The sequence below is a fragment of the Dipodomys spectabilis genome, unplaced genomic scaffold, assembly GCF_019054845.1.
Source record: "Dipodomys spectabilis isolate Male_0828 unplaced genomic scaffold, ASM1905484v1 ptg000530l, whole genome shotgun sequence".
In the NCBI taxonomy this organism is placed as follows: domain Eukaryota; kingdom Metazoa; phylum Chordata; class Mammalia; order Rodentia; family Heteromyidae; genus Dipodomys; species Dipodomys spectabilis.
This window is the reverse complement of record NW_024871207.1, coordinates 198,617-223,918: the sequence shown is the minus strand read 5'-3', so window position 1 is coordinate 223,918 and position 25,302 is coordinate 198,617. Positions and strand designations below refer to the sequence as shown.

Sequence of the window (25,302 nt, the reverse complement as noted above, 5' to 3'; positions counted from 1 at the left end):
CACACACCACGTTGTGTTTATCTGTTCTTGTGTCAACAGACACTTGGCTGTTTCCACACACAAGCTCTTGTGAGGAGTGCTGGTGTGAACACTCATTGTACGTCTGCATTCTGCTTCCAGGAGCTCTGTGGAACTGACAGAAGTAGATTTGCTGGATAATACTAGTAATTGGATACTCATCGTGTGCATGTGTGCGTGCGTGCGTGTGCACATGCACGCACGCACATGTCAGTACTAGGGTTTGTGCTCTTGCTTGCATTTTACCCTCAGGACTGGCCCTCTACCATTCATACTATATTCTCAGTTCTGGCTTCTTGCGAGTTAATTGGAAATGAGTGTTTCAGATTTGTCTGCCTGGGCTGGCTTTAAACCTTGATCATCAGATCTCAACCTCCTGAGTAGCTGGGATGACAGGTGTGAGCCACCAGTGCCCGGTGGTATCTCTTCTCTTAGTGTTGCTTATTCATAGGTTCACAGAATTGGGATCCTCAGACCTAATTTATATCCTCTGGTGCTGCATTATCCCTCCTGCTCCGTGGGGTGCTATGCAGTGCTCACCAGCACGTTCCTTTTCTTAGTCCCTTCCCAGTTTTCTTTTTTCTTTTTCTTGGGGTCCAGTCGTGGGGCCTGAGCTCTGGGCCTGGGCGCTGTCCCTCAGCTCTTCAGCTCAAGGCTAGCGCTCTACCACTTGAGCCACAGCGCCACTTCGGGCTTTTTTTCTCTTTGCTTATGTGGTGCTGAGGAATCGAACCCAGGGCCTCATGTATGCAAGGCAAGCACTCTACCACTGAGCCACTTTCCCAGTCCCCCCTTCCCAGTTCTCTTGCCCATTCAAATGTCTTCGGATGGTTCAACTCTATAATGAATGATTATGTGTTGTATGTGAGCTGAGAGTTGCATCTTTCTTCTACTTGGCATATTTCTTCTGTTAGCCATATCAGTATCTTGAAAGAAATGCAACCCTGGAGTGCAGGCCGTATGCCTTCTAGTTCTCAGCTCTCAGCTCTTGATCTGCAGGGACCCCAGGTGAACCTGAGGCAGGGGCCAGGGGAACCAGCTTTGCTGTGCTCATGAGTGTTTGCTAGAGGGACCACTATCATATACATAGCCAGTTGTGGAGCCTGAACTCTGGGCCTGGGTGCTGGCCCTTAGCTCTTCAGCTCAAGGCTAGCATTCTACCACTTGAGCCACAGCGCCACTTCCAGCTTTTTCTGCTTATTTGGTGCTGAGGAATTGAATCCAGGGCCTCATGCATGCAAGGCAAGCGCTCTACCACTGAGCCACCTTCCCAGCCCCCCCCCCCCAAAAAAAAGTATATTTATTACTTGGCTAGTGGCCCGTTTATTCATTGTCTTCCTTTTTAAACAAATCCTTTCCTATACTAACAAGCTGTCCTGTGTGAGGCATGCTGTAACACACAGGTCTGTCTCTCCACAGTAAGTTCACAAGTGTGTGACTCACCACTATTCATCCGGTGCTGGCAGTGTGGCTTGGACCCCAGGGCCTTGAGCCCTCGCTAGGCTTCGTCCCTCATTGCAGATGCTCTACCACTTGAGCTAGTGCTACCTTTTTTGCTGGTTAAGTGGAGGTAAGAATCTCTTATTTGAGTCGGCTTTGAACCCTGATTGTCAGATCTCAATCTCCTAAGGAGCTGTGGTGCGTGACCCCAGCATCCACCAGCTACTCGTTTGGTGGCCCTGCCCCATCACCAGGCCCCACCTCCCCGCCTGTGAGCATGACAGTCTCCAGCCTCCAGGACACCCCGCCCAGCTGCCCACAGCCTGGAGCCAGCCTGCCTGGGTGCCGGGAGCTCCTCACTCACAGCCTCTGCTCACTGCCTGGCTCACCTGCTGCCTTGACCCTCCTGGCCCTGCATCCCTGCACCTCTACACTGCCTTTAAGCATAGTTTCTGCTTCAGTTTCCAGGAAAGTGTGGATATGCAAGTCAGGGGGCCGCAGCCAGGCAGAGCCCCTCAGACCCCTGCAGCCTGATGCAGGGCTGGGCAGGTGCACACGGGGTCTCCTGGACATACCCAGGTGGACCCCTTGCCAAGGGAACCCTAAGCTCAGCCCTTGCACATGGGCCTCAGCACTCCCTTACCCCCCACACACACCCGCTCTAAAACCACGCTCCAGGCCCTGGCAGGCCCGGCACCTGGTATTCACTGTGGATTTGTGTAAATTTTTAAACACCTTTTTTCTTCTTCTTTTGTTGGGGCTTGAACTCAGCCTGGGTGCTGTCCCTAAGCTTTTTCCACTCAAGGCTAGTACTCTACCACTTCGAGCCACAACGTCACTTCTGGTTTTCTGGTGGTTAATTGGAGATAAGTTTCACAGACTTTCCTGCCTGGGCTGGTTTTGTACCACAATCCTCAGATCTCAGCCTCCTGAGTAGCTAGGATTACAGGCGTGAGCCACCGGTGCCTGACTATAACTTTTTTTTTTTGCCAGTCCTGGGGCTTGAACTCTGGGTCTGTCTGTCCCTGAGCTTCTTTTGCTCAAAGCTAGCACTTTACCACTTGAACCACAGTGCTACTTGCAGCTTTTTCTGCTTATGGTACTGAGGAATCAAACCCAAGGGCTTCATGCAAGACAAGCACTCTACCACTAAGCCACATTCCCAGCCTATAATTGTACTTTTTTTTTTTTTTTTGGGTCCGGTCGTGGGGCCTGAACTCTGGGCCTGGGCGCTGTCCCTCAGCTCTTTAGCTCAAGGCTAGTGCTCTACCACTTGAGCCACAGCGCCACTTCCATCTTTTTTCTTTTTGCTTATGTGGTGTTGAGGCATGGAACCCAGGGCCTCAGGCATGAGAGGCAAAGCACCCTACCACTGAGCCACCTTCCCAGCCCTATAATTGTACTTTTAAAGTAAGTTTTTTTGTCAGTTGTGGGGCTTGAACTGGCCGAGGCACTGTCCCTCAGCTCTTCAGCTCAAGGCCAGAGCTCTACCACTTGGTGGTTAATTGGAGATAAGAATCTCAGTCTGCCTGGGCTGGCTTTGAACCGGGATCCTAGATCTCAGCCTCTTGAGTAGCTAGGATTACAGGCGTCAGCCACCAGGACCCAGCTAAAGTGAGTTTTTTTTTTAAGAATTTACCCAACTTAACAATGCTTGCAGAAAAGACTGCATTGTTCAGTTATGACTGAGAAGCGGCGAGCGGGGCTGTGACTGCGGCCTGTCTCACAGACCTGACCAGGCCCTTGGCTTGTCCGTGCAGCAGAGACTGTGCTAAGGCACAAAGCTGGCCTGAGGTCTGTGGCAAGACTGGCCCAGTGGAAGGCCAAGCTGTCTTCCAGGTATTGAGCCCTGGAATAGCGGCAATGTGTGGGCCTGACCACACACTGCATGAATCACCTCCCACCCTGGGCCGCTGGTGGAGGAGTGAGGCCTCTGCCTCTGCGGGCTGGAGGTGGCCATGACTCGGCAGGGCTGCACTTCCCAGCTGCGTTTCCATCAGGAAGGGTTCCCACGGGAACATGGCAAAGGTCAAGCGAGGGGAGCAGCACCAGGAAAGCGAGGCCCATCCTAAGGGAGGCGAGGCCCAGGCTGCAAGCCACACCCCATGTGAGTGGAAACCTGCAGGTGAACTAGCACCCAGAAGCCACCAGCAGGGCCTCGGTGGGTTTTTTTGTTTTATTGGTCCTGTTGTGGGGCCTGAACTCTGGGCCTGGGCGCTGTCCCTCAGCTCTTCAGCTCAAGGCGAGCACTCTACCACTTGAGCCACAGCGCCACTTCCGGCTTTTTTTTTCTTTTTGGCTTATGTGGTGCTGAGGAATCAAACTCAGGGCCTCATGTATGCAAGGCAAGCACTCTACCACTGAGCTACCTTCCCAGCCCGCCTCGGTGGGTTTTGAAGGAAGATTGAACGACGTGACCACTGGCTCACACTTGTAATCCTCACCACCACAAGGCTGAGATCTGAGAATCCTGGTTTGAAGCCTGCCTGGGTAGATAAGTCTGATACTTGTCTCCAATTGCTATTAAGCTGGAAGTGGGAGAATGATTCAAGTAGTCAAGCACCAGCTGTAAGCAGAAAAGGCCAAGAGGCCCTAAATTCAAGCCCTAGTACTCACACACACAGTAGCAGGCGTGCGTGCTTGTGGCCATGCTTGAAAGGCAGAGGATTTGGGAGAAATCTGAGGAAGCCAAGGCCACCAGGTCTGGCCTGTGCGGCCAGGCCCTCCCAGAGCCGGCCTTCAACATGGCATCTGACTCCTCTGTGTGCCAAGGCCAGCACCTGCATGCAGGGTGACACCCAGGCTTCTGCTGGTCACTGCTTCAGGCGGGGGCAGAGCTGCGCTCTGGGAGGGCTGAGAGCAGAGCAGGCCTGCTTGGCCAGAGCTGGCTTCAGAGGACACCCCACGCTGCTCCCCCAGACGAAGCCGCAGCTCCCACACCACCCCGAAGCCCCTCCCAGCCAGAGATAAAACCAAAGAGCCAGTAGCAGGCCAGCAGTCACTTGCGTCCACAGGCAATGGGTGGTGGAGGGGAGGACACCAGCACATCCCGACCCTGCCCCACAGGCTGGAGATGTAAATCATTGCACCCCCCGCCAGAGCCCTAGGCTGGCCTTCGCTCCCACCTTGAGACCGCTGGCTGGGAGCACATCAGGTGCTGTGTGGCTGCAGCACCTTGGCCTGGGCCTCATCCAAGATGAACAGGGACGGGAGCTGCTGGCCTCGCAGTACTTCCAAACCCTGGAAATGGCGTTCCCAGTCACACAGGCACCTCTAGCTGCCCATGGCCCACGCAGCCACCCCAGGAGCCACAGCCCACAGGCCCGGATCCCAGATCTTCCTGAACCCAGGGAAGGCCTGACCAAGAAACACAGCGGGGCAGCGACTCATCCACCCCAGCACCCACCTCTCCCTGGAGTCCTCCAGACCCGAGACAAACCCCAGACAGGAAGGCCCTTCTTACCTCTCCACAGTAAGACACCAAGGGTGAAATCTCACAGATGGCCGGAGGGTCTCTACCTGGAGGCGGGCTGGGAGGAGCAGCACAGTCAGCAGCTGCCTCCGGAGCCCACCCCGGCACCTGTAACCAGTCTGCCGGACAGGATGGGGCACCCCACACACCAGGCCCTGCCAGCCCCGTCTCTGTGAGTTCCTCTTCCTCTGCACAGCCCAGTGCTGCACCCCTCCCCACCGGCTGCTCAGCCTGCAAAGCACCCAGGGGCCCTGACTCTCCCATTCTTCCCAGCACCACAGCATCGCAGCCCAGTAGTCGTCCCAGGCCGCAAGAAGCAACGCCAAAGTCTTGGCTGCCCTGTGAAGGTGGTGCCTGGTGTCAGGGTCAAAGCTATGATAAAGCTTGGGACTGGGTCCGACTCCTCCGTCTCCGGGTGGCTATTGGTAGGACCGGAGAGGCCAGGCTCAGCCTGAGCCGCTCCAAGCCGGGTGCGTGCTGCAGGGCCCTGAGGACAAGGAGTCCTGACACCTCCAGGCTGTCCCTCAGGGCCTACTCACGTGGGCAGCTCAGGAAGCACGACTCCGTGGGAGTCCAGGAATCCGGCCCCCGCCTGCAGGGCCCAGCGGTAGTGCTGGGTCAGCAGGGCCTGCCTGGCGGTGGAGGGATTGTCTCGGGCAGCAGTGTGGTCATTCTTCAGCGGGGAGAACTCCTCCTCCCGAAGCACCTCAAAGGCAACGAAGTTCCTGGTGGAAGAGGGACGGTTGTGCCACGGCCGGGGCCAGCAAGGCGGGGCCTGGCTTACAAGGACAAAGTGGGGGTCTGTCCCAGGAGCACCTGACCCTGGAGAGGGCACTGTGGGCCCCAGCAGGGGGAGGGGGCACCGGTGTCTTCCTCCCAGACCCTCTCCAAACCCACCAAAAGACAGGAAAGAAAAAAAGTAAATGACTCTACCACTAACTTAGCAAACTGGAACACATCAAACACAAACTTCTCCATCTTTATCCCGTTCGGTTTTAGCGGCTTTACCAGGTTTCCCTCCTCATCCACGTAGGGGACCTTCTTCACTGCCACGTGAGGCTTCAGCAAAGGCTCAAACTCCCTGGGGGCAGAGCACAAACAGGAAGGAGCTACAGACAGGGTCTCCCAGGATGCATGGTCAGCCAGATCTCTGTGCAGGGCACAGGTCTGCACTCTGCACACACAATGCCAAGATCTGGGCACCACCAGCCACACACAGCCCTGGCGAATGGAAGCTGGCAGACCTGGGAAAGGCAGGCCTGACCCCAGAGCCTCCCACCTGCCCACGTCAGGACTCCCACTGCTCTCCAGTGCCTCCCTTTCACCTATCACTCAGAGCCTCAGCCCACCTCGGGCTGGGCCAGGGCAAACTGAGCCCGGGGCCCTCAGGCCAGTGTGGTGCTGGGGGTCCTTGATGGGCCCCAGCAGCGCTGGCTGACACTCTCTAGCCTCCTTTTGCTGCACACCTGACCACCGTCTGGAGGAAGGCTGTGGTGAAGAAGTGGTTGCAGATGTTGCCGGCACTGTACAGCAGGCTGCCCTCTGGGCTGCGCAGCTCAGCAGTCTCTGGGCTGATCTCGCTGTACTCCACCACCTGAGGCACACCGTCCACCTGGCACACCACGCCCACAGGCTCCTCGGGGTAGGCCTTTTCCACCACCTGCAGCCACCGGGGATGGACTCAGAGGTCTGGGCGAGGAAGGGCACTGAGGGCAGCTAGCGGGAGGCGGGCTTGGTGCTCACCTTGGCGCCACAGTCTGCGCCCTGCAGCACACAAAAGCCGATAAAGACTGGGTCTGCCAGTCGCACCAGGATGTTGTCAACGCAGTACACATGCACAAACTCCACTCCCCGGCGCGCCATGTCCTCTAGGATCTGATGGTCTGCCAGTGCACAGTACAGACCCCCGTTGCCATCTGCAGAGGGAGAGAGAGAAAAATGGGTCTTGCGCGATTAGAGAGTGCAGCAGGAAACAAGCTGCGAGGTTGTGCCACGTGGCGGGGGCGTCAGGGGACTCCCCACCAGATCACAGCCAGCCAGGGCCAGGGCCTCCCGTCCCCCACTGAACTCCAAGGTCCGGGCGGGGCGGCCACTCCCTCGGGGCGGGGCCGCACCTGGGGCCATGGCGACCTTGTCCTTGCGCTCCAGGATGGCCCTGCCGTCGAAAGTCACTGCGGGCAGCATGCGCTGCTCGAAGAGAACCACGTTGGCGGGGTCCAGGTGGAAGAACTCGTGCTCCCTGAAGAACTGGGCCGTGGGCCCCAGTGTGAACTCACTGGTCATGATGTACCTGCGGGGACGGCCGCGGGGAGCGGCGTTCAGAGGGCCGAAGGGAGAGGGCCTGGGGCCGGGCTGGGGCGGCGCCGGGGGGACCACACACCAGGGCACGGTGCAGCGCGTCCCGTGGCGCTCCCCGGCCAGCTGCTCCACGCGCCGGATCCGCTCGGCCTGCAGCTGGTACAGGGTCTTCCCGCTGGGCAGCCCCACGCGATACATGCCCTTGGGGTAGGTGACGCCCAGCCGGGTGCCCTGCCCGCCGGCCAGCAGCAGGACTGCCACCTTGTTCAAGGCGATCTGCCGGAAACCTGGGGGCCGGGGCCGCAGTGAGGGGCCGCGGCGGGGCAGCGGGGAGAGCGCGCGCGGCCCCCGGCGGCCCCGCCCCGCCCCGCCCGGGCCCGCGGGCGGACACCCGCCCGGCCCCGCCGCCGCCTACCTTCCCCCGCCCAGCGCCGCAGCGTCTCGGGGTCGCTGCGGCTCGCGCTGCCCAGGCGCTGCGCGGGCAGCGGCCGCAGGCGCGCGGCCAGGCCGGGCGGCGGCCCCGAGGGGCGCGCGCAGGCCGCGGCGGCCCGCTGGCAGTGCAGGCGCAGCGCGTCCGGCTCCAGCGGCGCCAGCTCGGCCAGCAGCGCCGCGCGGGCCGCCGGCGCCAGCTCGGCCCAGAAGCGCAGGAGGTGCTCCTGGCCGGCACGCCGCAGCCGCGCGCGCACGTCCGGCTCCGAAGCCATGTCGCCGAGGCCCCGCACGCACTCGTGACCGCGGGCTTCTTCCCACCCGCCTCACGGGATCGGGGGAGGGGCTCGCCGAGGGGGAGGAGCCTCGCACGGGCCACGCCCACGGCCCGGCCCGGCCCTTCAGCCGTCCTCAACCTGCGGGCTTCTTCCGACCGCCCTCGCGGGGCTGGCCGAGGGGGTGGAGCCTCGCTCAGGCCACGCCCACGGCCCGGCCCGGCGCGCCAACCTCGTAACCGCGGGCTTCTTCCAACCGGCATTAAGGGGCCGGGGGCGGGGCTCGCCGAGGGGAGGAGCCTCGTCTCGGCCACGCCCGTTCCTGCCCTTCTGCCGGCACTCGTGACCCGCGGGCTTCCTCCGACCAGCATCACGGGGGCGGGGCTAACCCAGGAGGCGGGCCCTCGCAATCCCCGCCTCCGCAGGCCCTGGCCCCGCCCCGTCGCCGGCCCGCCCGCCCCGCCCCAAGCCCGGTGTCCGCCGCGGGGCCGCCGCTGGCCGGGTCCCTATTGCTTGGCCAACCTCCGAGGCCCGGGCGCTGCGCTGGGGAAGAAGGTATCTTGCGACCTCTGGCCCGGCGCGCAGGCCAGCCAGCCTCATCCCACTCCCGCCCCGGAGCCCCGCGCCGCGGGCCGCCCGGGGTCAGTGCCTAATTCACCCCGGGCCGCCGGGGCGGGGGCCCAGGGCGCCGGGAGGCCGGAGGAGCCTGCTCAGGCCCCAGAAACGAGCCCTGCCTCCGGCCCTCGCTCTCTGCCCGGATCCCTCCGCGAGAAGTACACGCACCAAACCGGGACGTGGCTCACTGCTCAGCCAGAGCCCCGCACACAGCGGCCACGCCTCGGCCACCACACCGGGGGCGTGACGACCCCAGGGCGCCAGCCCTGAGAGTGAACCAGACCTGCCCAGCACCTGCACCATGGAAGCGCTGCTGGGACGCATGCAGCGGAGGGTCGGACCGGAGATGGAACCCGCTGGGCCCAGCCAGCGCCTGCCCCAGGCCAGAGCCCCCGAGAGCCCGGGTCTCCCTTGGCCGCTCCGCCGGGGAGGGTCCGTGTGCTTCTTAAAACAGATATCAAGGGTTTGCCTCTGAGCCTTCGAGGTCTGAGGACTCCCAAATCCTGCCTCAAGGTAGGAGTTGGAGCTTAGATAAGAAGCTGTGAAACAAAACCAAGTGTTTGCATCAACACTTTAGGGACCAGAAGACCCAGCCTTCCTGGGCAGACCCCCACAGACCATTGTGAGTTTTGGCAGGATGTGTGGACCACCAACCAATATCTTTGCCTGAGGGCCTTGTCCAAAGGTCAGGAGGAACAGGTCCCACAGGCAGACCAAAGAAACCCAAGGAAGGCTCAGAGGACTGGGTAACTTTCTGGCACTGGTCCATGCCAGTTCTAGGCTCTATCAGGGAGCAGGGGGTTGCTGCCCAGCTTTCCCCAAGGAACCCTGGGCTGGCACAGTGAGGATTATACCCCAGATGTAAGCCTTGAAAAGCCAGGGACTGCATGGGCCCCAGACCTGGCCTGGATTCTGGAAGACCCCTAGAGAGGGACAAAACTGAGTTCCCCACATCAGCAGAATGGCCAGGCTAAATGGAAGGAGGAAATAGGTCTGAGTTTGGGATGGGATGCTGGGGAGTGAAGAATGGACAGTCCCACGACCAAAGCCAGGCACTGACTCCAGTCTCTTCTGGGTCTTCTATCAGGGCCAAGCGAGAGACCGTGGGAAGGTCCACAGGAGGACAGCTGAGGACACTTCCCCTGGGCTGTGGCTGCTTTGAAATGTTTTCCCTTTTTCTGTAAGTGTGCTCAGGTTTATCTAGCGCTTTGGCCTGGCCTGGGCACTGCTGGCTCTGTTGTCCTGAGCTGCACTGGTGTTGCTGGCTGTAACACCAACACTAATCTCTGCTTCAGTTCCACAGAGCTGTACCTAGCCCTGTCCATCTGTAAGCCTCCTCCTGGCCTGGTATCAGACTATCAGACTTTGCTCTGTGTGTGTGTGTGAGCCTGCTTGCCTGTGTGTGTGTGTGTGTGTGTGTGTGTGTGTGTGTGTGTGAGTGAGCCTGCTTGCCTGCCTGTCTGTCTGCCTGTCCTGGGGCTTGAGGCTCAGGACAGCTCCACTTGTGGCTTTTTTGGTAGTTAATTGAAGATAAGAGTTTCATGAACATTCCTGCCCAGGCTGGCTTTGCACTATGATCCTCAGATCTCAGCCTCCTGAGTGGGTAGGATGACAGGCGTGAGCCACTGCATCCAACTCAACCTGGCATTTTGATGGCAGTCTCTCCAGCTAAGGGTTCTGTGTGATGGCCACTGAGCAACGTGATGGGCCAGGTTAATGTCAGGCCCTAGGGTGGCCCTGCCCTGTGCCCAAACAGCACTAAGTGTCCTTGAAGGCCACCTTCTGATAGGCATCCAAGGTTGGAGACTTTGAAGCAGGGGAATCAAGTTCCTGGGAAGAGATTTGAAATCTGCGCCGAGCTCAGCCAGGAGGGGAGGAGGGAGCCTTCCCGGGCGCCTCTCCTTTCCCCGGGGGGCCAGAGGGGGGCAGGCCACCCCTGGGCACCTCCGTGCCTCCCACAGTAACCGGGGCGCGCGGGACCACGAGGGCCGGAATAGCTGGCGACGTCCGCCCGGGGAGCCCCGCGGAGGGACCGGGAGAGCCAGGCGCCGCCGCCGGGCGGGCGCCTGGGGACACCGGAGAAAGCCGCTTTGTCCTTCCCGAGGCCCGGGTTCGCAGGGGGACAGAGAGGCCTCTGTGGGGACAGCGCCCAGCTGGCTGGAGCCTCTGATTCTCTAGGGGCCTCCCAGTTCTAGGGAGCGGAGCCCCGGCATCCGGCGCTCGCGGCCGGAGCCGCCGGCGACCAGGGCTTCACCCCGAGGTGGCCCGGGGACGCCAAACCCCGCCCTCCGCGGCGCGGCAGGGCGAGAGCGGGCCGCGCCGGAGCCCAAGGCCGGTGGGCGTGGCGGGCAGAGGGGAGCTACCGCGGGAGCCGGGGAGTCGCGTCCGGGTCCCGCCCGGCCGGCCTCCCCGCCCGGCCCGGCCCCTCCCGGGCCCCGCAGGGCCGAGCCGGGAGCGCAGCGCGCGGCGCGCCGGGACTCGGACGGGAAAAATCAAACTGGGGCTGGGGGCCGCCGAGCCAATCAGGAAGCAGATCAGCCGGGCCCGGCCAATGGGCGCCGCGGATGCTAATGAGGCCGGCGCCGCGGCAGAGCCCCGTTCAAAAGTAGCCGCTATTGTCGCGGCGGGCCGCGCGCCGGTCCCGACGCGGGGCTGAGCGCGGCTGCGCGGGGCCGAGCCGGGGGTCGAGCCGGGCGCCGAGCCGGGCGCCGAGCCCCGGCCCCCATGGCCGCGGCCGCCACGGCCGAGCGCGGCCGCCCGCCGCCCGCCGCGCCCGGGACCGAGGGCCTGCCGCGCGCCTTCCTGCAGAGCCTCCGCACGCTCTTCGACATCCTGGACGACCGGCGGCGCGGCTGCGTGCACCTGCGCGAGATCGAGTCCCGCTGGCGGGGCGCCGACGCGCGCGAGCTGCCCCGCGGCGTGCTGGAGGGGCTGCGCCGCGAGGCCCCGGCCAGCGGCCTGCTCACCTTCGAGCGCTTCGTGGCCGGCCTGCGCACCTCGCTGCTGCCCGCCGAGGCCGGGCGGCCCGGGGCCCCGCCGCCGCCGCCGCCGCCGCCGCGCACCGGCCCGGAGCGGAAGCCGCAGCCCGCGAGCGCGCGTCCCCCGCCCGCGGGCCCGGGCGGCCCGGCCGGGCGGGAGCGGAGCCCGGGCGCCGACGCCGGTGAGTTCGCGGGCCCCGCCCGGGGCGGGCGGGAGGGCGGCGCCCACCGCCCTGCGCCCCTGCGGCCCGCACGGGATCCCGGGCACGCCCGGGGGGCCTGGGGCCAGGAGCCGCGAGGGTGCCGAGGACGGCCTCGGGGACCTCGTCCTTGCGATCGTGGGGCCTGAACCCGGCTCTTCAGCTCCAGGCCAGCGCTCTACCACTTGAGCCACAGCATCGAACCCAGGGCCTCGTGCATGCGAGGCAAGCGCTCTACCACTGAGCCACGTTCCCAGCACCCCCCGCCCCCGGGACTTCCAGTGGGCTCTTCTGGCTTCCGGTCCAGTTGGCAGGGACAAGAGTCTATTGACTGCCCCCCTTCCATGGCTGCCTTGGGAACAGGACCTGCGTTATGGTTGGTTGTGGGGGCCCGGCCCCTGGAGGAGCCCTGAGCCCCTTCAGCCTGTGCACCTGCCCCGGCACAGCGCGTCTGCCCGCGACGCGGCCAGTCCTCTGCCGAGCCGGCCACACCAGCACCCCTCCCTCTGCCTCCCTAGGAGAGGCGTTGGTCAGCTTTACACTGGGCACCACACAGCCCTGTCCTCATGTCTCCTGGGCATAGCTGGTCCCTCACTCAGGGAGCACTCCAGAGACACTGTCCGTGTAGCTGTGCAGTTTGAAATCAGCTGCGGATTGCCTGTGATGGGCAGACTCTTTGCCTGTGGTCTAGGCCTGCTCTACCCTGAAACCCTGGGTGGTTCTGGGCCAGCTGTCCCACGCCTCTGAAGGCCGTGTGCCCAGTCAGTGCCCACGACTGCCACTGGGCAACGCTCACCTCCATCGCTGGGCAGGCTGCAGGCCGTGACTCCTCCGCGCACACCACGGCCCTGAGAAGACCATGGTGCCTGAGAAGGAGTGAAACCAACCTAGCTCCCCAGTGAAGCACTTCAAGTCTCCAGCCCAGAGTCTGGAGTCTCCTTCCCGGGGCTTGTCGGGCTCAGGTGTCTAGGCATTCCCCCACAGAACCAGCTCCCTGCCTGCGCTCCCTTGCCTCCTGTGCTCTCCAGCCATGCCCGGAGCTGCTGGCTGCTGGTGAGGCAGGTCGGGACGAGCTTTGAGGCCTGCTTGGAGCCAGAATCCCTCCCAGCATACATACCTGCCTGCAGCTGCCAAGCCCTGGGGCGTGGACTGGCGGAGGGGGGGAGGGCGGGGGGGGCGGGGGAGGCATGTTCCTCCACACCTGCACTCTGCTTGTAAGAGCAGAGGGCTCTCCCGCCACGAGGCATCCCATGAGCCTCAGTGAGCCAGGCAGCAGTTCGAGACCTCAGGACACTGCTGTCTGGTGGCAGCATGCCTTCTGGCGCACACATATGACCACATGACCATGCTGTCTTGCACACATGACCACTCTCTCTGTTGTTGTTGTTGGTCATGGGGCTTGAACTCAGGACCTGGGCACTGTTCTTAAGCCTCTTTGTGCTCAGGCTAGCACTCTATCACTTTGAGCCACAGCACTACTTCCAGCTTTTTCTATGCATGTGGTACTGAGGACTCAAACCCAGGACTTCATGCATGCTAGGTGAGCACATCACCACTAAGTCACCTTCCCAGCTCTGTATTCTATTTATTTTTTTGTCAGTTGTGGGGCTTGAACTCTGGGCCTGGGCGCTGTCCCTCAGCTCTTCAGCTCAAGGCGAGTGCTCTACCGCTTGAGCCACAGCGCCACTTCTGGTTTTCTGGTGGTTTATTAGAGAGGAGTCTCAGGGACTTTCCTGCCCAGGCATGCTTAGAACCAAGATCCTCAGATCTCAGCCTCCTAAGTAGATAGTATTACAGGCGTGAGCCACCAGTGCCTGGCCCATAAGACCACTTTCTACTGAGGTCCCTAAAGAATGAAGGCTCTGTCACCTAGCCCCCTAGTCCCTCCTTGTCCCCTCCCTGTGCCAGCTTCTGCACCCAAGGGTCCTGTGCAGGTCAGAGAGGACCCGAGGCCCACCTCACCCATCTCATCCCTGACCTTTGACCTAGGAGCCTTTGAGAGCCTCCAAGGTGGGCTGTTCCTCACAGGGGGGTGGGGGGGTGAGGATGCTGGAACATGGAGCCCCTCTGGTCAGGCTCAGAGTAGAGACGAGCCCTGGCCTCTCCCCACAGGCGCAGAGGTCCACAGGGCCCTGGGGGCAGGTGTGGGGGATGCGCGGCGGGCCCCGAGGGCCCGAGGTGAGCGGCGGAGGCACACCATCACCAGTGGCGTGGACTGTGACCTGGTAAGAGGGACAGGAACTCAGACTCCATGGTGTCCAGGAGGCCAGGGAGGAGCGGCCAAGTGTGGGTTCTGGGGGCCTCTGGCAGGAGTACATCCCTGAGGGACGTGTGGGGACACTAGGTGTGGGCACTACCGTGCTTGCCCCAAGCTGAATCCCAGAGGGGAGGGGTCAGGGGTCAGTCCCCATCCTGCCCTGAGATGAGCTGTAACCTCGGGGTGCGCTCTCAAGGCGGGGCCGGAGGCAGCTCAGGAGCGGGCGTTCGTGTCCGGGCGCTGCTGTGCACGGGCACAAGCACAGGCTGGACCTGAACCTGCGGCCCGGAGCGCGGTGCGGTGCAGTGTGGGAGTGCCCGCTGGTGCGAGCCCAGCTGCACACTCCCATGTTGCCTGCAGCTGAAGCAGATGAAAGAGCTGGAGCGGGAGCAGGAGGTGCTCCTGCAGGGTCTGGAGATGATGGTGCGGGGCCGGGACTGGTACCAGCAGCAGCTGCAGCGCGTGCGGGAGCGCCAGCACCGCCTGAGCCGGGGCAGAGCCGGGGACGTGAGTGCGGGGCCTCCCCACCTAGGCCCCCGGGGCTTGGGCCAAACTCCGGCCAGCGACACCCCAGGGTCCTCGGTCCATCGGTGACACCTCTGGGCTCTGAACAACAGGGGTGTGGGTGCGAGGGTGCCATGCCGAGACCTCCCCGCCCAGCTCTCCTGATTCTCTCTCAGGACCTGGGGGCTGCGGGGAGTCCCCGCCCGCTGGGGCAGCTGCTTCCCAAAGTACAAGAGGTGGCCCGCTGCCTGGGGGAGCTGCTGGCGGCCGCCTGTGCCGGCCGGGTGAGTGCTCAGGACCCTCCCCGCACCCTTGCTGGGCTGCCCCTCGCCGGGTCCTGGAGAGGCCAGCTGACCCCGCCCTCCCGCAGGCGGCACCCTCTTCCTCAGGGGCCCTGTGCTCCCCTCCGGCCCCCAGCCCACCTTTGGCCCCAAGCTGGCAGCAGCAGACCATCCTCATGCTGAAGGAGCAGAACCGGCTCCTTACCCAGGTGAGGTGAAGGGCCAGGACGGGGAGGGGGACCGGCTGGAGGCCTGCTGGCCCTGACACCCGCGCACACACAGGAGGTGACAGACAAGAGTGAGCGCATCACCCAGCTGGAGCAGGAGAAGTCTGCCCTCATCAAGCAGCTCTTCGAGGCCCGGGCTCTCAGCCAGCTGGATGCTGGTCCTCTGGACTCCACCTTCATCTAGCTGGACGTGTCTCACTGGGATGCGTGAAGGTCACCGCTGGCCTGGACACCGGCCATGAGTGGGCGCCTCGGTCCACCCATGGCCAGCCTGTTTTGGCCTGAGGTGCTGGTCTCGGTGGGACTGTGTTGCTCCAGCACAACTTGAAGCTGCTACTGCCACCTAGTGGACAGCGGGGCCCACCTCGTGTTTACCAGTCCTCAGGTGGGAGGGGCATGTTTACAGCTCTCCTGTCCCCTCTTTCTGACCAGGCCCCTGGTCCCTAGTAAAAGCACTGATCACACTGGGCTGTGCTTCTAGTAGTGTCCAGCAGGGGGAGCTGGCCCCACCCATCTTGCTGCCATCATTCGTGGTGCCCTGAACCGGCCAGATGTGGTCCCCAGGGTGGACTAGTGGCCTAGAGACCCAGTGCTCAGGACCCCACAAGCAGCTTCCCCTCTCAACCAAAAATACCATCTGACAAGTTCTCCCTGGGAACAGATGGAGGGCATGCGGGATGTGGCTTTAAGGGTGGGCTCTGGGTTGGGAAGATGGCTCAGTAGTAGAGCGCTTGCCTCGCATGCCTGAGGCCCTGGGTTCCGTGCTTCAGCACCACATAAGCAGAAAAAGCCAAAGTGGTGCTGTGACTCAAAGTGGTAGAGCGCTAGCCTTGAGCTGAAGAGCTGAGGGACAGCGCCCAGGCCCAGAGTTCAAGCCTCACGACCGGGAGAAAAAAGAGTGGGCTCTGCCTGTGCCTGTTGGGGTGAGCCCTAGAATGGAGGTTAAGGATTGTGCCCTTGCAGTTGGGCCGGGGGTGGTGGGGGTGGCAGGTCCCTGGTCCCTAGTAGGACCAAGAGCTTGGCTTGCCTACCCTTCTCACAGACCCCTAAAGCCACATGGTCTTTGTCCTCCTGGCTTCTTGTTGTACCTCAGGCTGAGCCTCAAGGAGTCAGCCACTTGTGACCCAGGTCATGGGCAATACTGATGGTCTGCAGGGGGTGGCTCAGGTGCGTCTCTCTCCCGAGGAGGTCCTTGTCCCCAGGTGCCAGCACAGGCCTACTGGCCAGGCCCTGAGGCACAGTGGGCAAAGTATGCCCACCGCAGGGCATTCTCCAGGTCTGAGGATTGCTTAGGCCTCAGTCCTCACACATGAGCTTGTCCTGAGTGTGTGGAGAGGGGCGCAGGGAGAGACTCGGATACTCCCCCTTCTAGTCCTCCCACTAGCAGCTGGCATGGGCATTGTTGGGGTAGAAGGAGCCTGAGCACTACCACTAGATCCAAGAGTCCTGCTCCACCCAGGAGCAGAGCCCCAGCACGTGGACATCACAAAAGAATGGCAGCCACTTCACTAGGCGGGAACACAGGTGGCAGATGCGTACAGCAAAAGATGTTCAGCATGGTTAGCCGTCCCTGGAGTAGGAACAAAGACTGAAAAGAGCTGTCACTACATCCCATCAGAGGAGCTAAAATGGCCCGGGGTGGGACAGGCTGGAGGACACAGAAGCCGGGTTGCATACCCGGGTTGCATACCCGTAGCTGTACACGCGAGTTCCCAGGAGGAATGAAAGCAGCTCAGCATGCAGGAACCACAGCTGCCTGAGGGGCGGCGGGCGCGGCCTCCAGGCCTTCCCTACCTACAGGGCTGGGAGGTTGGCCTCCAGCCAGGGAGATCCTGGCCTTTCCTAGAAACTTTAATGTGGGGCTGGGCGCCAGTGGCTCACACCTCTAGTCCTAGCTACCCAGGAGGCTGAGAGCTGAGGATCCCGGTTCAAAGCCAGCCCAGTCAGGAAAGACCGTGAGACTCTTATCTCCAACAAATCACTCAGAAAACCTGAAGTGGCACTGTAGCTCAAGTGGTAGAGCGCTAGCCTTGAGCTAAAGAGCTGAGGAACAGCGCCCAGGCCCAGAGTTCAAGCCCCACGACCGACAAAACAAAAAGAAACTTTTATGTGGGCTGGGGGAAGGGGTGCACAGCTGTTACTCCAGCACTGGGAAGGTAAAGGCAGGGTTGAGAGTTTGAGGCCAGCCAGACTTCACAGTGAGACCTTTTCTCAAAATAAACTAATGCCAGCCTCTAGGGTGGCTAGGGAAGCCCAGGCGCCGGCGGCGCCCAGTTGGTTGTATGTGCGTGTGACTGCTGTGGAGCCGGGCTGCTTGGCCAAATGCCAGGTTAGATGCTGCTGTGGCTGTATTTTTAGTTATGATTAATAGTTACATTTTCTGGAATTGGTGCTGTGGCTCAGAGCGGGGGGATAGCACTTGCCTTGAGCAAAAGAGCTGAGGGACAGCGCTCAGGCCCTGAGTTCAAAACCCAAGACCCACGCACACACACAAAAATTATATTTTGGTTTTCAATCTCTTTTCCACCCCCTGTATTGGGGCTTGAACTCACAGGCCTGGTTCTTACTTGGCTTGCTTGCTCGTGCTGGTGCTCTACTACCTCCAGCTGCTTTTTGCTGGTTAATTAGAGGTGACTTTTCTGCCCTGGCTGACTTCAAACCATCATTCCCCAGGAATCAGCTTCTCAAGCAGCTGGGAGTACAGGTGTGAGCCCAGCACCCAGCTTCAGTTGAAGGTCTTAAGGGAGAAGACCAAAGTCCCCCAGAAGAAGAAGAAATCGTACCCCTAGATAACCTCTTCCCCTCCTCCTGCCTGGCGAGTCTCCAGCCTGCCGTCTGCTCTGCAGATGATGGACTTGCAGCCTCCAATTCCTTCCAGCAGTGCCTCCCTCCCCCGCCGGTCTGTTTCCCTGGAGGGCTCCAGCTAACGCCTCTGCTGATCTCATCTATTCCAGAGATACTCATTTGTCCTGGAGGAAGGTGTAGGAATGTTCCTAGCAGGTTATTTCACGCCCGTCTCTCTCGAGGTGATTGTTTAAACTAGTGCGATACGTGTGCCCTGGGATTCAGCTCAGTAATAAACCGAGCTGGCAAGGCAGAGCCCTCAAGGAAATTTTGTTGTTTTTTGTCGGTCTTGGGGCTTGAACTCCAGGCTGGGCGCCGCCATGAGTTTTTTCATTCAAGGCGAGCTCTCTACCACTTGGAGCCACAGATCCACTTCCTGTTCTCTAGAGGTTAATTGGGAGTCTCACACACTTTCCTGTCTGGGCTGTCCTTGAACTGCCTCCTGAGTAGCTAGGATTACAAGTATGAGTCACCAGCATTTAGCCAGGAAATTGTTTTGAGTGACAAGATTGCCCCAAACCACCTAGTTATATTCATATTGATTAGTTTTTTACACTAGGTATAACTCCACAGCCTGTCTGGATTGAGGAGGGAGAAGAGGTGGGGGCAGGGTGGGCGTGGCTACAGAGGTCTCCTGAAGGTTGAGTTAGCCTGGCCACCACAGAGTGACGGTTGCTGGAGGCCTTGTGATAAGATCACACTGGTCGGAAGTGGCGCTGTGGCTCAATCGGTAGAACCGTAGAGCGCGTAGAGCGCTGGCCTTGAGCTGAAGAGCTGAGGGACAGTGTCCAGGCCCAGAGTTCAAGCCCCACAACCAACAACAACAAAAAAGATCACACTGGTCTTCAGACTACAACTGGTGGGGCCTAAAGCAGAGTCCGGTTCTGGGTTTTGCTCTGGTGCTATAGTTGCATAAGATGCTCGCACCAGCTATGGGAGAGGGCACCCGGCACTGAGCCTTCCAACCACCTCTGTCTCTGTGTATTCACTTAAACAATGTGAGATAAAACCTAAAATGCATCCGCAGTGAGACTTGTCAGCCTGTAAGCAAGAATGGCCCAAGCTGCCATCAGAGTGGGGAATTTTTTCCTGTTTTTTTTTTTTATTTTGGTTGTGGGTCTTGAACTCTGGGCCTGGGCACTGTTCCTCAGCTCTTCAGCTCAAGGCAAGCACTCTACCACTTGAGCTACAGCGCCACTTCTGGTTTTCTGGTGGTTTATTGGAGATAAGAGTCTCATGGACTTTCTTGCCCGGGCTGGCTTTGAACTGCAATCCTCAGATCTCAGCCTCCTGAGTAGCTAGGATGACAGGCGTGAGCCACCGACGCCGGGCTGGGGAATCTCTTGACAGATAGAAGCCCAAGACCTCCAGGGTGAACCAGACATCTCCCCAGCCATTTCCGCAATACTTGTATCTATGGTGACACAAGGCTACCACATGAAGGCCTGCAGAGTCTCACAGAGATCAAGCCGGTCAGGAAGAAATCAACATTAAAAAAGGGTGAAAAGTTGGGCACAGTGACTCATATTTGAATCTCAGCTGCTCAGGGGGCAGAGGTCAGACGGATCATGGGCCAAGGCCAAGCTGATTAAAATGTTTACAAGACCTCATCTCCACAGAAAAGGCTGGGCTCGTTACACATCATCCCAGCTGTGGGGCAAAGTGTAAGCAGCGTCAACAGGAGGTTCACAGCCACAGTACAAAGGGCGTGCGTGCGTGGAGAGGAGAGGATCTCTGTGCTTCCTTAATTTTGCTGGGAAGCTCAACCTGCTGTACAAAACATATATTTTTAGGGGCTGGGAAGGTGGCTCAGTGGTAGAGCGCTTGCCTTGCATTCATGAGGCCCTGGGTTCAATTCCTCAGCACCACATAAGTAAAAAGAAAAAAGCCGGAAGTGGCGCTGTGGCTCAAGTGGTAGAGCATTAGCCTTGAGCTGAAGAGCTGAGGGACAGCGCCCAGGCCCAGAGTTCAGGCCCCACAACCAGACCTCCCCCCCCCAAAAAAATAATATTTTTAAAGAGCCTGAAGTTGGATGCTGATGGCTGACACCAGCAGTGCTAGTGACTCAGGAGGCTGAAATCAGGATTGTGGTTCAAAGCCAGTCAAGACAGAAAGTCTATAAGACTTTTTGTTTGTTTTTTGCCAGTTCTGGGGCTTGAACTCAGGGCCTGGTTGCTGTCTCTGAGCTTCTTTTGCTCAGGGCTTACACTCTACTACTTTCCACAGTGCCATTTCCCGCTTCTCCTGAGTAGTTTATTGGAGATGAGAGTCTGCCTGAGCTGACTTTGAACTGTGATCCTCAGAGCTCAGCCTCCTGGGCTTGGACGCTGTCCCTGCGCTTTTCAGCTCAAGGTGAGCTCTCTACTGCTTGAGCCACAGCGCCACTTCTGCTTTTCTGGTGGTTTTGTTTGTTTTTTGGGGGGGGTCTGGTCGTGGGGCCTGAACCCTGGGCCTGGGCGCTGTCCCTCAGTTCTTCAGCTCAAGGTTAGCACTCTACCACTTGAGCCACAGTGCACCACTTCCGGCTTTTTTCTTTTTATTTATGTGGTGCTTGGGAATTGAACCCAGGGCCTCATGCATGCAAGGCAAGCACTCTACCACTGAGCCACCTTCCCAGCCCTTTCGAGTGGTTTTTATTGGACATCAGTCTCATGGATTTTCCTGCCTGGGCTGGCTTTGAACTGCGATCCTCAGATCTCAGCCTCCTCAGTAGCTAGGATTACAGGTGTGAGCCACCAGCACCGGCTTATTTTTTTGTTTACAGGGTACTAAGGAATCGAGCATAATAAATAGTTAAGTGCTGAAAACTTTTTCTTGTAATTATGAGTAAATTAGCAATGCCTTTACAATCAGTTCTGTTGGGATCTATTTAAAATGTTACTGATAAGCCAGGCGCTGGTGGCTCACGCCTGTAATCCTTGCTACTCAAGAGACTGAGATCTGAGGATTGATATTCAAAGCCTGCCTGGGTAGAAAACTCCAATTAATCAGCCAAAAACCAGAAGTGGCATTGTAGCTCAAGTAGTAGAGCACCAGCCTTGAGTGGAAGAGGAAGACAGCACTTGGCCCTGAGTACTTTCTCTTCTCTCTCTCCTCTCTTTCATTCATTCATTTATTGATAAAGTGTTAGAATCACTGAGTTAATAGTAACTTGTGAGCCAGGTGCTGGTGGCTCACGCCTGGAATCCTAGCTACTCAGGAGGCTGAGATCTGAGGATCACCGTTCCAAAGCCAGCCCTGGCAGGAAAGTTTGTGAGACTTATCTCCAATTAACCACCAGAAAACTGGAAGTGATGCTGTGGCTCAAGTGGTAGAGCGCTAGCTTTGAGCTTTGAGCTGAGGGACAGTGCCCAGGCCCAGAGTTCAAGCCCCATGACCCATCAAAGAAAAAAAAAATGTTGAAAGAAAAATGTCCTTCCTTCCTTTCTTGTCTTCTTTCTTTCTCTTTCTCCCTCCCTCTCTCGCTTGCTTGCTTTCTTCCCTGCCCCTTTTTTTTTCCAGTCCTGGGGCTTGAACTCAGGGCCTGGGCCCTGTCCCTAAGCCTCTCTGCACTCAAGGCTAGCGCTCTACCACTTGAGCCACAGTGCCTTTTCAGGCTTTTTCTGCTTATGTGGGACTAAGGAATCAAATCCAGGGCTTTGTGTGTGCTAGGCAAGCACTCTACCACTGAGCCACTTTCCCAGCCCCTTTTCCTTTTTTTTTTTGGTCGGTCGCGGGGCTTGAACTCTGGGCCTGGGCACTGTCCCTGAGCTCTTCAGCTCAAGGCGAGCGCTCTACTGCTTGAGCCACAGCGCCACTTCCGGTTTTCTGGTGGTTTATTGGAGATAGGAGTTTCACGGTCTCTCCTGCCCGGGCTGGCTTTGAACCACGATCCTCAGATCTCAGCCTCCTAGGTAGCTAGGATGACAGGCGTGAGCCACCGGCGCCCGGCTCCTTTTCCCTTTTTTAATGAGGAACTCAAGAGTCTCATTCTTGGCAGACATTCCACTGCTTGAGTCAGAACCCCAGTACAAGAGATGCAAATTTCTTCCTAGAGGTCAAGATGTGCTGTGTTGTGCTGGGGGATTGTGCACTCCACGCAGGCCCGGTGGGCTGGGGACCGAGTGCGGCACATGGGTCCGGCGGGCTGGGGACCGTGCACTCCATTCAGGCCCAGTGAGGATCCTGCCAAGGACATCTAGTTCTCCACACAGGAACATAGAAGCTGGGAGCGTTTCCTCCCATCCCCCACACCCATGCGGCCTCCAGATGACTGGGAGGTGCTCTGTAAACAAACCCCAGGCCTTTGGAGAACACCCTGAGCTCACAGTGATTACTCAGACTTGAGCCCCAGAAACAAACCTGGAACACAGGGCAGAGGCATCCAAATGATGACAAACCACTAGAGGACAGGTCTGCAGCACACACTACACAGCCTGTGCATGTGTGTGGGTAAGAGCAGCCCCAGCCAGGGATGCAAGGCTGGGGCAGAGCTTCTCAGAGGGACATCCGTCATCTTGGTAACAGAACTGAAGTCTCTAGGACGGCCCAGTCTGCCCTCCATAGCTCTTCAAAATCTCAAAGTTGCACAAATGCGAGGAAGCATGGGAGATGTTGGGAGCTTTCCAAGGGCTGCATCTGGGCACCATCTTGTTGGAGATGTGGAGCTGGAGATGGTGTCACTACAAAGGCAATTCAGCCTTTGGGACACTCCCTGGGGGGCTCTGAATGCAGCAGCCAGACACTGCAAGACCAGACAATCCTCCATGCACGTCTCTGCTCCACTGGTGTGAGCTGGTATATTTACACGGGGACTGCTCCACTGGTGTGAGCTGGTATATTTATACGGGGACTGCTCCACTGGTGTGAGCTGGTATATTTACACGGGGACAGTGAATGAACAGATGCGCCTTCAGTGTCAAAAGGGCTGAGACTCTCAAAAGCACCATGTGAAGTCGGGCATCCGTGGCTCACACCTGTCATCCTAGCTACTCAGGAGCCTGAGATCTGAGGATCGCGGTTCAAAGACAGCCTAGGCAGGAAAATCGGTGAAATTCTTATCTTCAATTAACCACCAGAAAACTGGAAGTGGCGCTGTGGCTCAAAGTGGTGGAGTGCTAGCCTTGAGCAAAAAGAACTCAGGGACAGTGGCCCAGGCCCTGAGTTTAAGCCCCAGAACTGGCACAAAAGAGAGAGGAGGGAGCATCGGAGGGAGGGAGAGAGGGAAGGAAAGACCAAGAAAAAATACATTACTTAGAGATACATTGACAGGTAGCAAAGCTATAGAGAAAGGAGAAGGAGAGGTAGACAGTGCAGAGGCAGGCTTCTCCAGTGGAGGAGAGGCCCGGGCAGGCCGCTGGGGAGTGCGGATTGCAGCAGACTGCCTTCTGCCCTGATACTCATGTTCTTATCCACCTGCCCGAGCCCCACCCTCTCGGTTGCGGCTGCTGCACTTCACCAGCCAGCCACTTCCTCTTCCTCCCCGGGCCTCCACGCCTGCTTTTTCCGGAACACCTGGGGCCATGGGCTTTTTCCCGCCTTCAGGCTGATAATGCTAGCTGTTGAGGAGGCTGAGATCTGAGCACTGCTGTCCAAGTCAGCCCTGGAGGAGAGACTCTGGGAGGCTCTCATCTCCCTGCAACTACCAAAAAAGCCAGAAATGGAGCTGTGGCTCAAGTGGCAGTCAGTCAGTCTTGGGTGATTAGAGCTGAGACAGCACCCAGGTTGTACAAACATACCAAGATCATCACTGCTCGCCGGCTTCAGGCGTTGGTTGGGTGACTAACGAGTCTGGGGCAGAGGGGGCCGCAGGCAAGGACTTTCCCGGCCCAGGATTTCAACCACTGCACCCGGGGCTTTCTGATGGAGATCCTGGCAAGGCCACCCCTCCCAGAGATTGCGGGAGAGGCTGTGCATCTCTACGGCACCCACGTTCCTCTGCCAGGAGCCCTGGCATGTTCCTAACCCACCCCTGCCAAGTTCCCAAAGCTGCTACTCCTCCCTTCCACTGAGTCCACTCCCCTGGGCCCCTCCCCCAGCTCTCCCATCCAAGGGCCCAGCACCCCAGGACATCTTGGCTAAAGGGGGCATGCCCCGCCCTTGCTCTTTCTCAGAGACAACTCGGTCCTCAGACCCTGCCCTGGTGGGGAGCCTGGAGGTTTCCAGCTCCCTGCCTCCCCCCCCCCCACCTTGGCAGCTTGTCAGGGCCTTGGTGGGAGGCTGTCTTCCCCCAGGGCAGGGGTCAGGCCTCCCTACCCCAGCCCTGGCCTGCCAGGCTTGGTGGGGGCTTCTGTGGCCCTGGCTTGTCCATCCAAGGGCAGAACACTAGAAAGCTCTCTTGGGCTGAGTACAAGAGATGGGGTGCTGGCAGGCAGGGGCTCCCAGCACACACAGCCTTTTCACATGCTGTTCCCAGCTGGGTCCAGTCTGCATCCCCCCTGCCCCCCAGCCGTGGAAAAAAGGGCTTGGGGGGATGTGGGGTGTGCTACCAGGAAACAGGCCTGGCCACACTCACAAGTTTTGTTCTGGAGACTGCGGCTCTGAGGGGGAGGGGCTGACCTCCCAGGTCCTCCATCCCTCTCCCCCCCACCCGTCCCCAGCGGGAAGAAAGAAGCCTTTGCTGGCCCTAGACACCAGACCCTGAGCCTGGGCGGCAGTCCAGCCCGATTGTCCCTGCTGTTTTTGTGGCCAGGGCTCTGCCCGGACCCGGTTCCCATCAAAGGCAGCTCTGGAGCTCCAGATGCCCGTGCCCCGAGGTCTGGTCACAGGGCTGCCTGCGGCCTGGAACACTGCTTTGTGGCTCGAGCCCCTCGGGCCAGGAGAGGAAGGGGAGGGCGGGAGGCTGGGACATCCCGGGCTGGGGGGCAGGGGTGGTCAGAACTGTGCCCTCACAGCCCTGCCCTTCCCGGCCTGTATCCAACGCCCCTGGCCAAAGACGCCACTTGGTATCTGCTAGGATGAGGCCTGGCATGCACGAGGCCTGCTGGACGCCTGGCCTCCCTGTCTGAGCCTCGGCCTTCCTCGGAGGCCGGCAGGGCGGTGCGGCCGCGGCGGGGCCCATCGGCTGTCCCTCTTCTGTCCATCACCAGGCGTGGTGTGGCCGTGTAGCCACCCGGCCCTCCTCTGCTCGCCTCGGCCCAGGGCCCGGGAGGGGCTGGGCTGCCCCCCTCCCCCCCAGCTCCGGGCCTGGGCTGCCCCCCTCCCCCCCAGCTCCGGGCCTGGGCTGCCCCCCTCCCCCCCAGCTCCGGGTCCGGGAGGGCCCGGGCTGCCCCCCTCCCCCCCAGCTCTGGGCCCGGGCTGCCCCCCTCCCCCCCAGCTCCGGGCCCGGGCTGCCCCCCTCTCCCCCAGCTCCGGGCCGGGGCTGCCCCCTTCCCCCCCAGCTCCGGGCCCGGGCTGCCCCCCTCCCCCCCAGCTCCAGGCCCGGGAGGGGCTGTGCTGCCCCCCTCCCCCCCAGCTCCAGGCCCGGGAGGGGCTGTGCTGCCCCCC

The 25,302-nt window shown here is 60.0% G+C and overlaps 2 protein-coding genes across 2 annotated transcripts; one reads left to right on the top strand and one right to left on the bottom strand.

Moving 5' to 3' along the window:
• Positions 1–3,909: 3,909 nt before the first annotated feature.
• Uap1l1 (UDP-N-acetylglucosamine pyrophosphorylase 1 like 1) lies at positions 3,910–7,970 on the bottom strand. Its single transcript, XM_042670237.1, has 9 exons — positions 7,644–7,970; positions 7,311–7,515; positions 7,045–7,220; positions 6,674–6,846; positions 6,397–6,590; positions 5,871–6,011; positions 5,470–5,655; positions 4,922–4,988; positions 3,910–4,698 (listed from the first exon to the last, which is right to left on the bottom strand). Exons 1-9 carry the CDS (start codon positions 7,930–7,932, stop codon positions 4,609–4,611), a joined length of 1,521 nt encoding a protein of 506 aa, XP_042526171.1. The 5' UTR covers positions 7,933–7,970; the 3' UTR covers positions 3,910–4,608.
• A 3,301-nt stretch (positions 7,971–11,271) lies between these two features.
• Positions 11,272–15,458, top strand: Sapcd2 (suppressor APC domain containing 2). The gene is made up of 6 exons (XM_042670259.1): positions 11,272–11,707; positions 13,838–13,950; positions 14,343–14,489; positions 14,663–14,770; positions 14,857–14,976; positions 15,050–15,458. Exons 1-6 carry the CDS (start codon positions 11,272–11,274, stop codon positions 15,176–15,178), a joined length of 1,053 nt encoding a protein of 350 aa, XP_042526193.1. The 3' UTR covers positions 15,179–15,458.
• Positions 15,459–25,302: the final 9,844 nt, after the last annotated feature.

Bases quoted from the DNA above. Each gene is read 5' to 3' on its own strand.
- Uap1l1 (XM_042670237.1), bottom strand. From the start codon at position 7,932: ATGGCTTCGGAGCCGGACGTGCGCGCGCGGCTGCGGCGTGCCGGCCAG. The intron at 7,516-7,643 runs GTAGGCGGCGGC...CCCGGCCCCCAG, and splicing joins GCGGCGCTGGGCGGGGGAAG to GTTTCCGGCAGATCGCCTTG. The intron at 6,591-6,673 runs GTGAGCACCAAG...CGGTGGCTGCAG, and splicing joins GCGCAGACTGTGGCGCCAAG to GTGGTGGAAAAGGCCTACCC.
- Sapcd2 (XM_042670259.1), top strand. From the start codon at position 11,272: ATGGCCGCGGCCGCCACGGCCGAGCGCGGCCGCCCGCCGCCCGCCGCG. The intron at 11,708-13,837 runs GTGAGTTCGCGG...CTCTCCCCACAG, and splicing joins GAGCCCGGGCGCCGACGCCG to GCGCAGAGGTCCACAGGGCC. The intron at 13,951-14,342 runs GTAAGAGGGACA...TGTTGCCTGCAG, and splicing joins GTGGCGTGGACTGTGACCTG to CTGAAGCAGATGAAAGAGCT.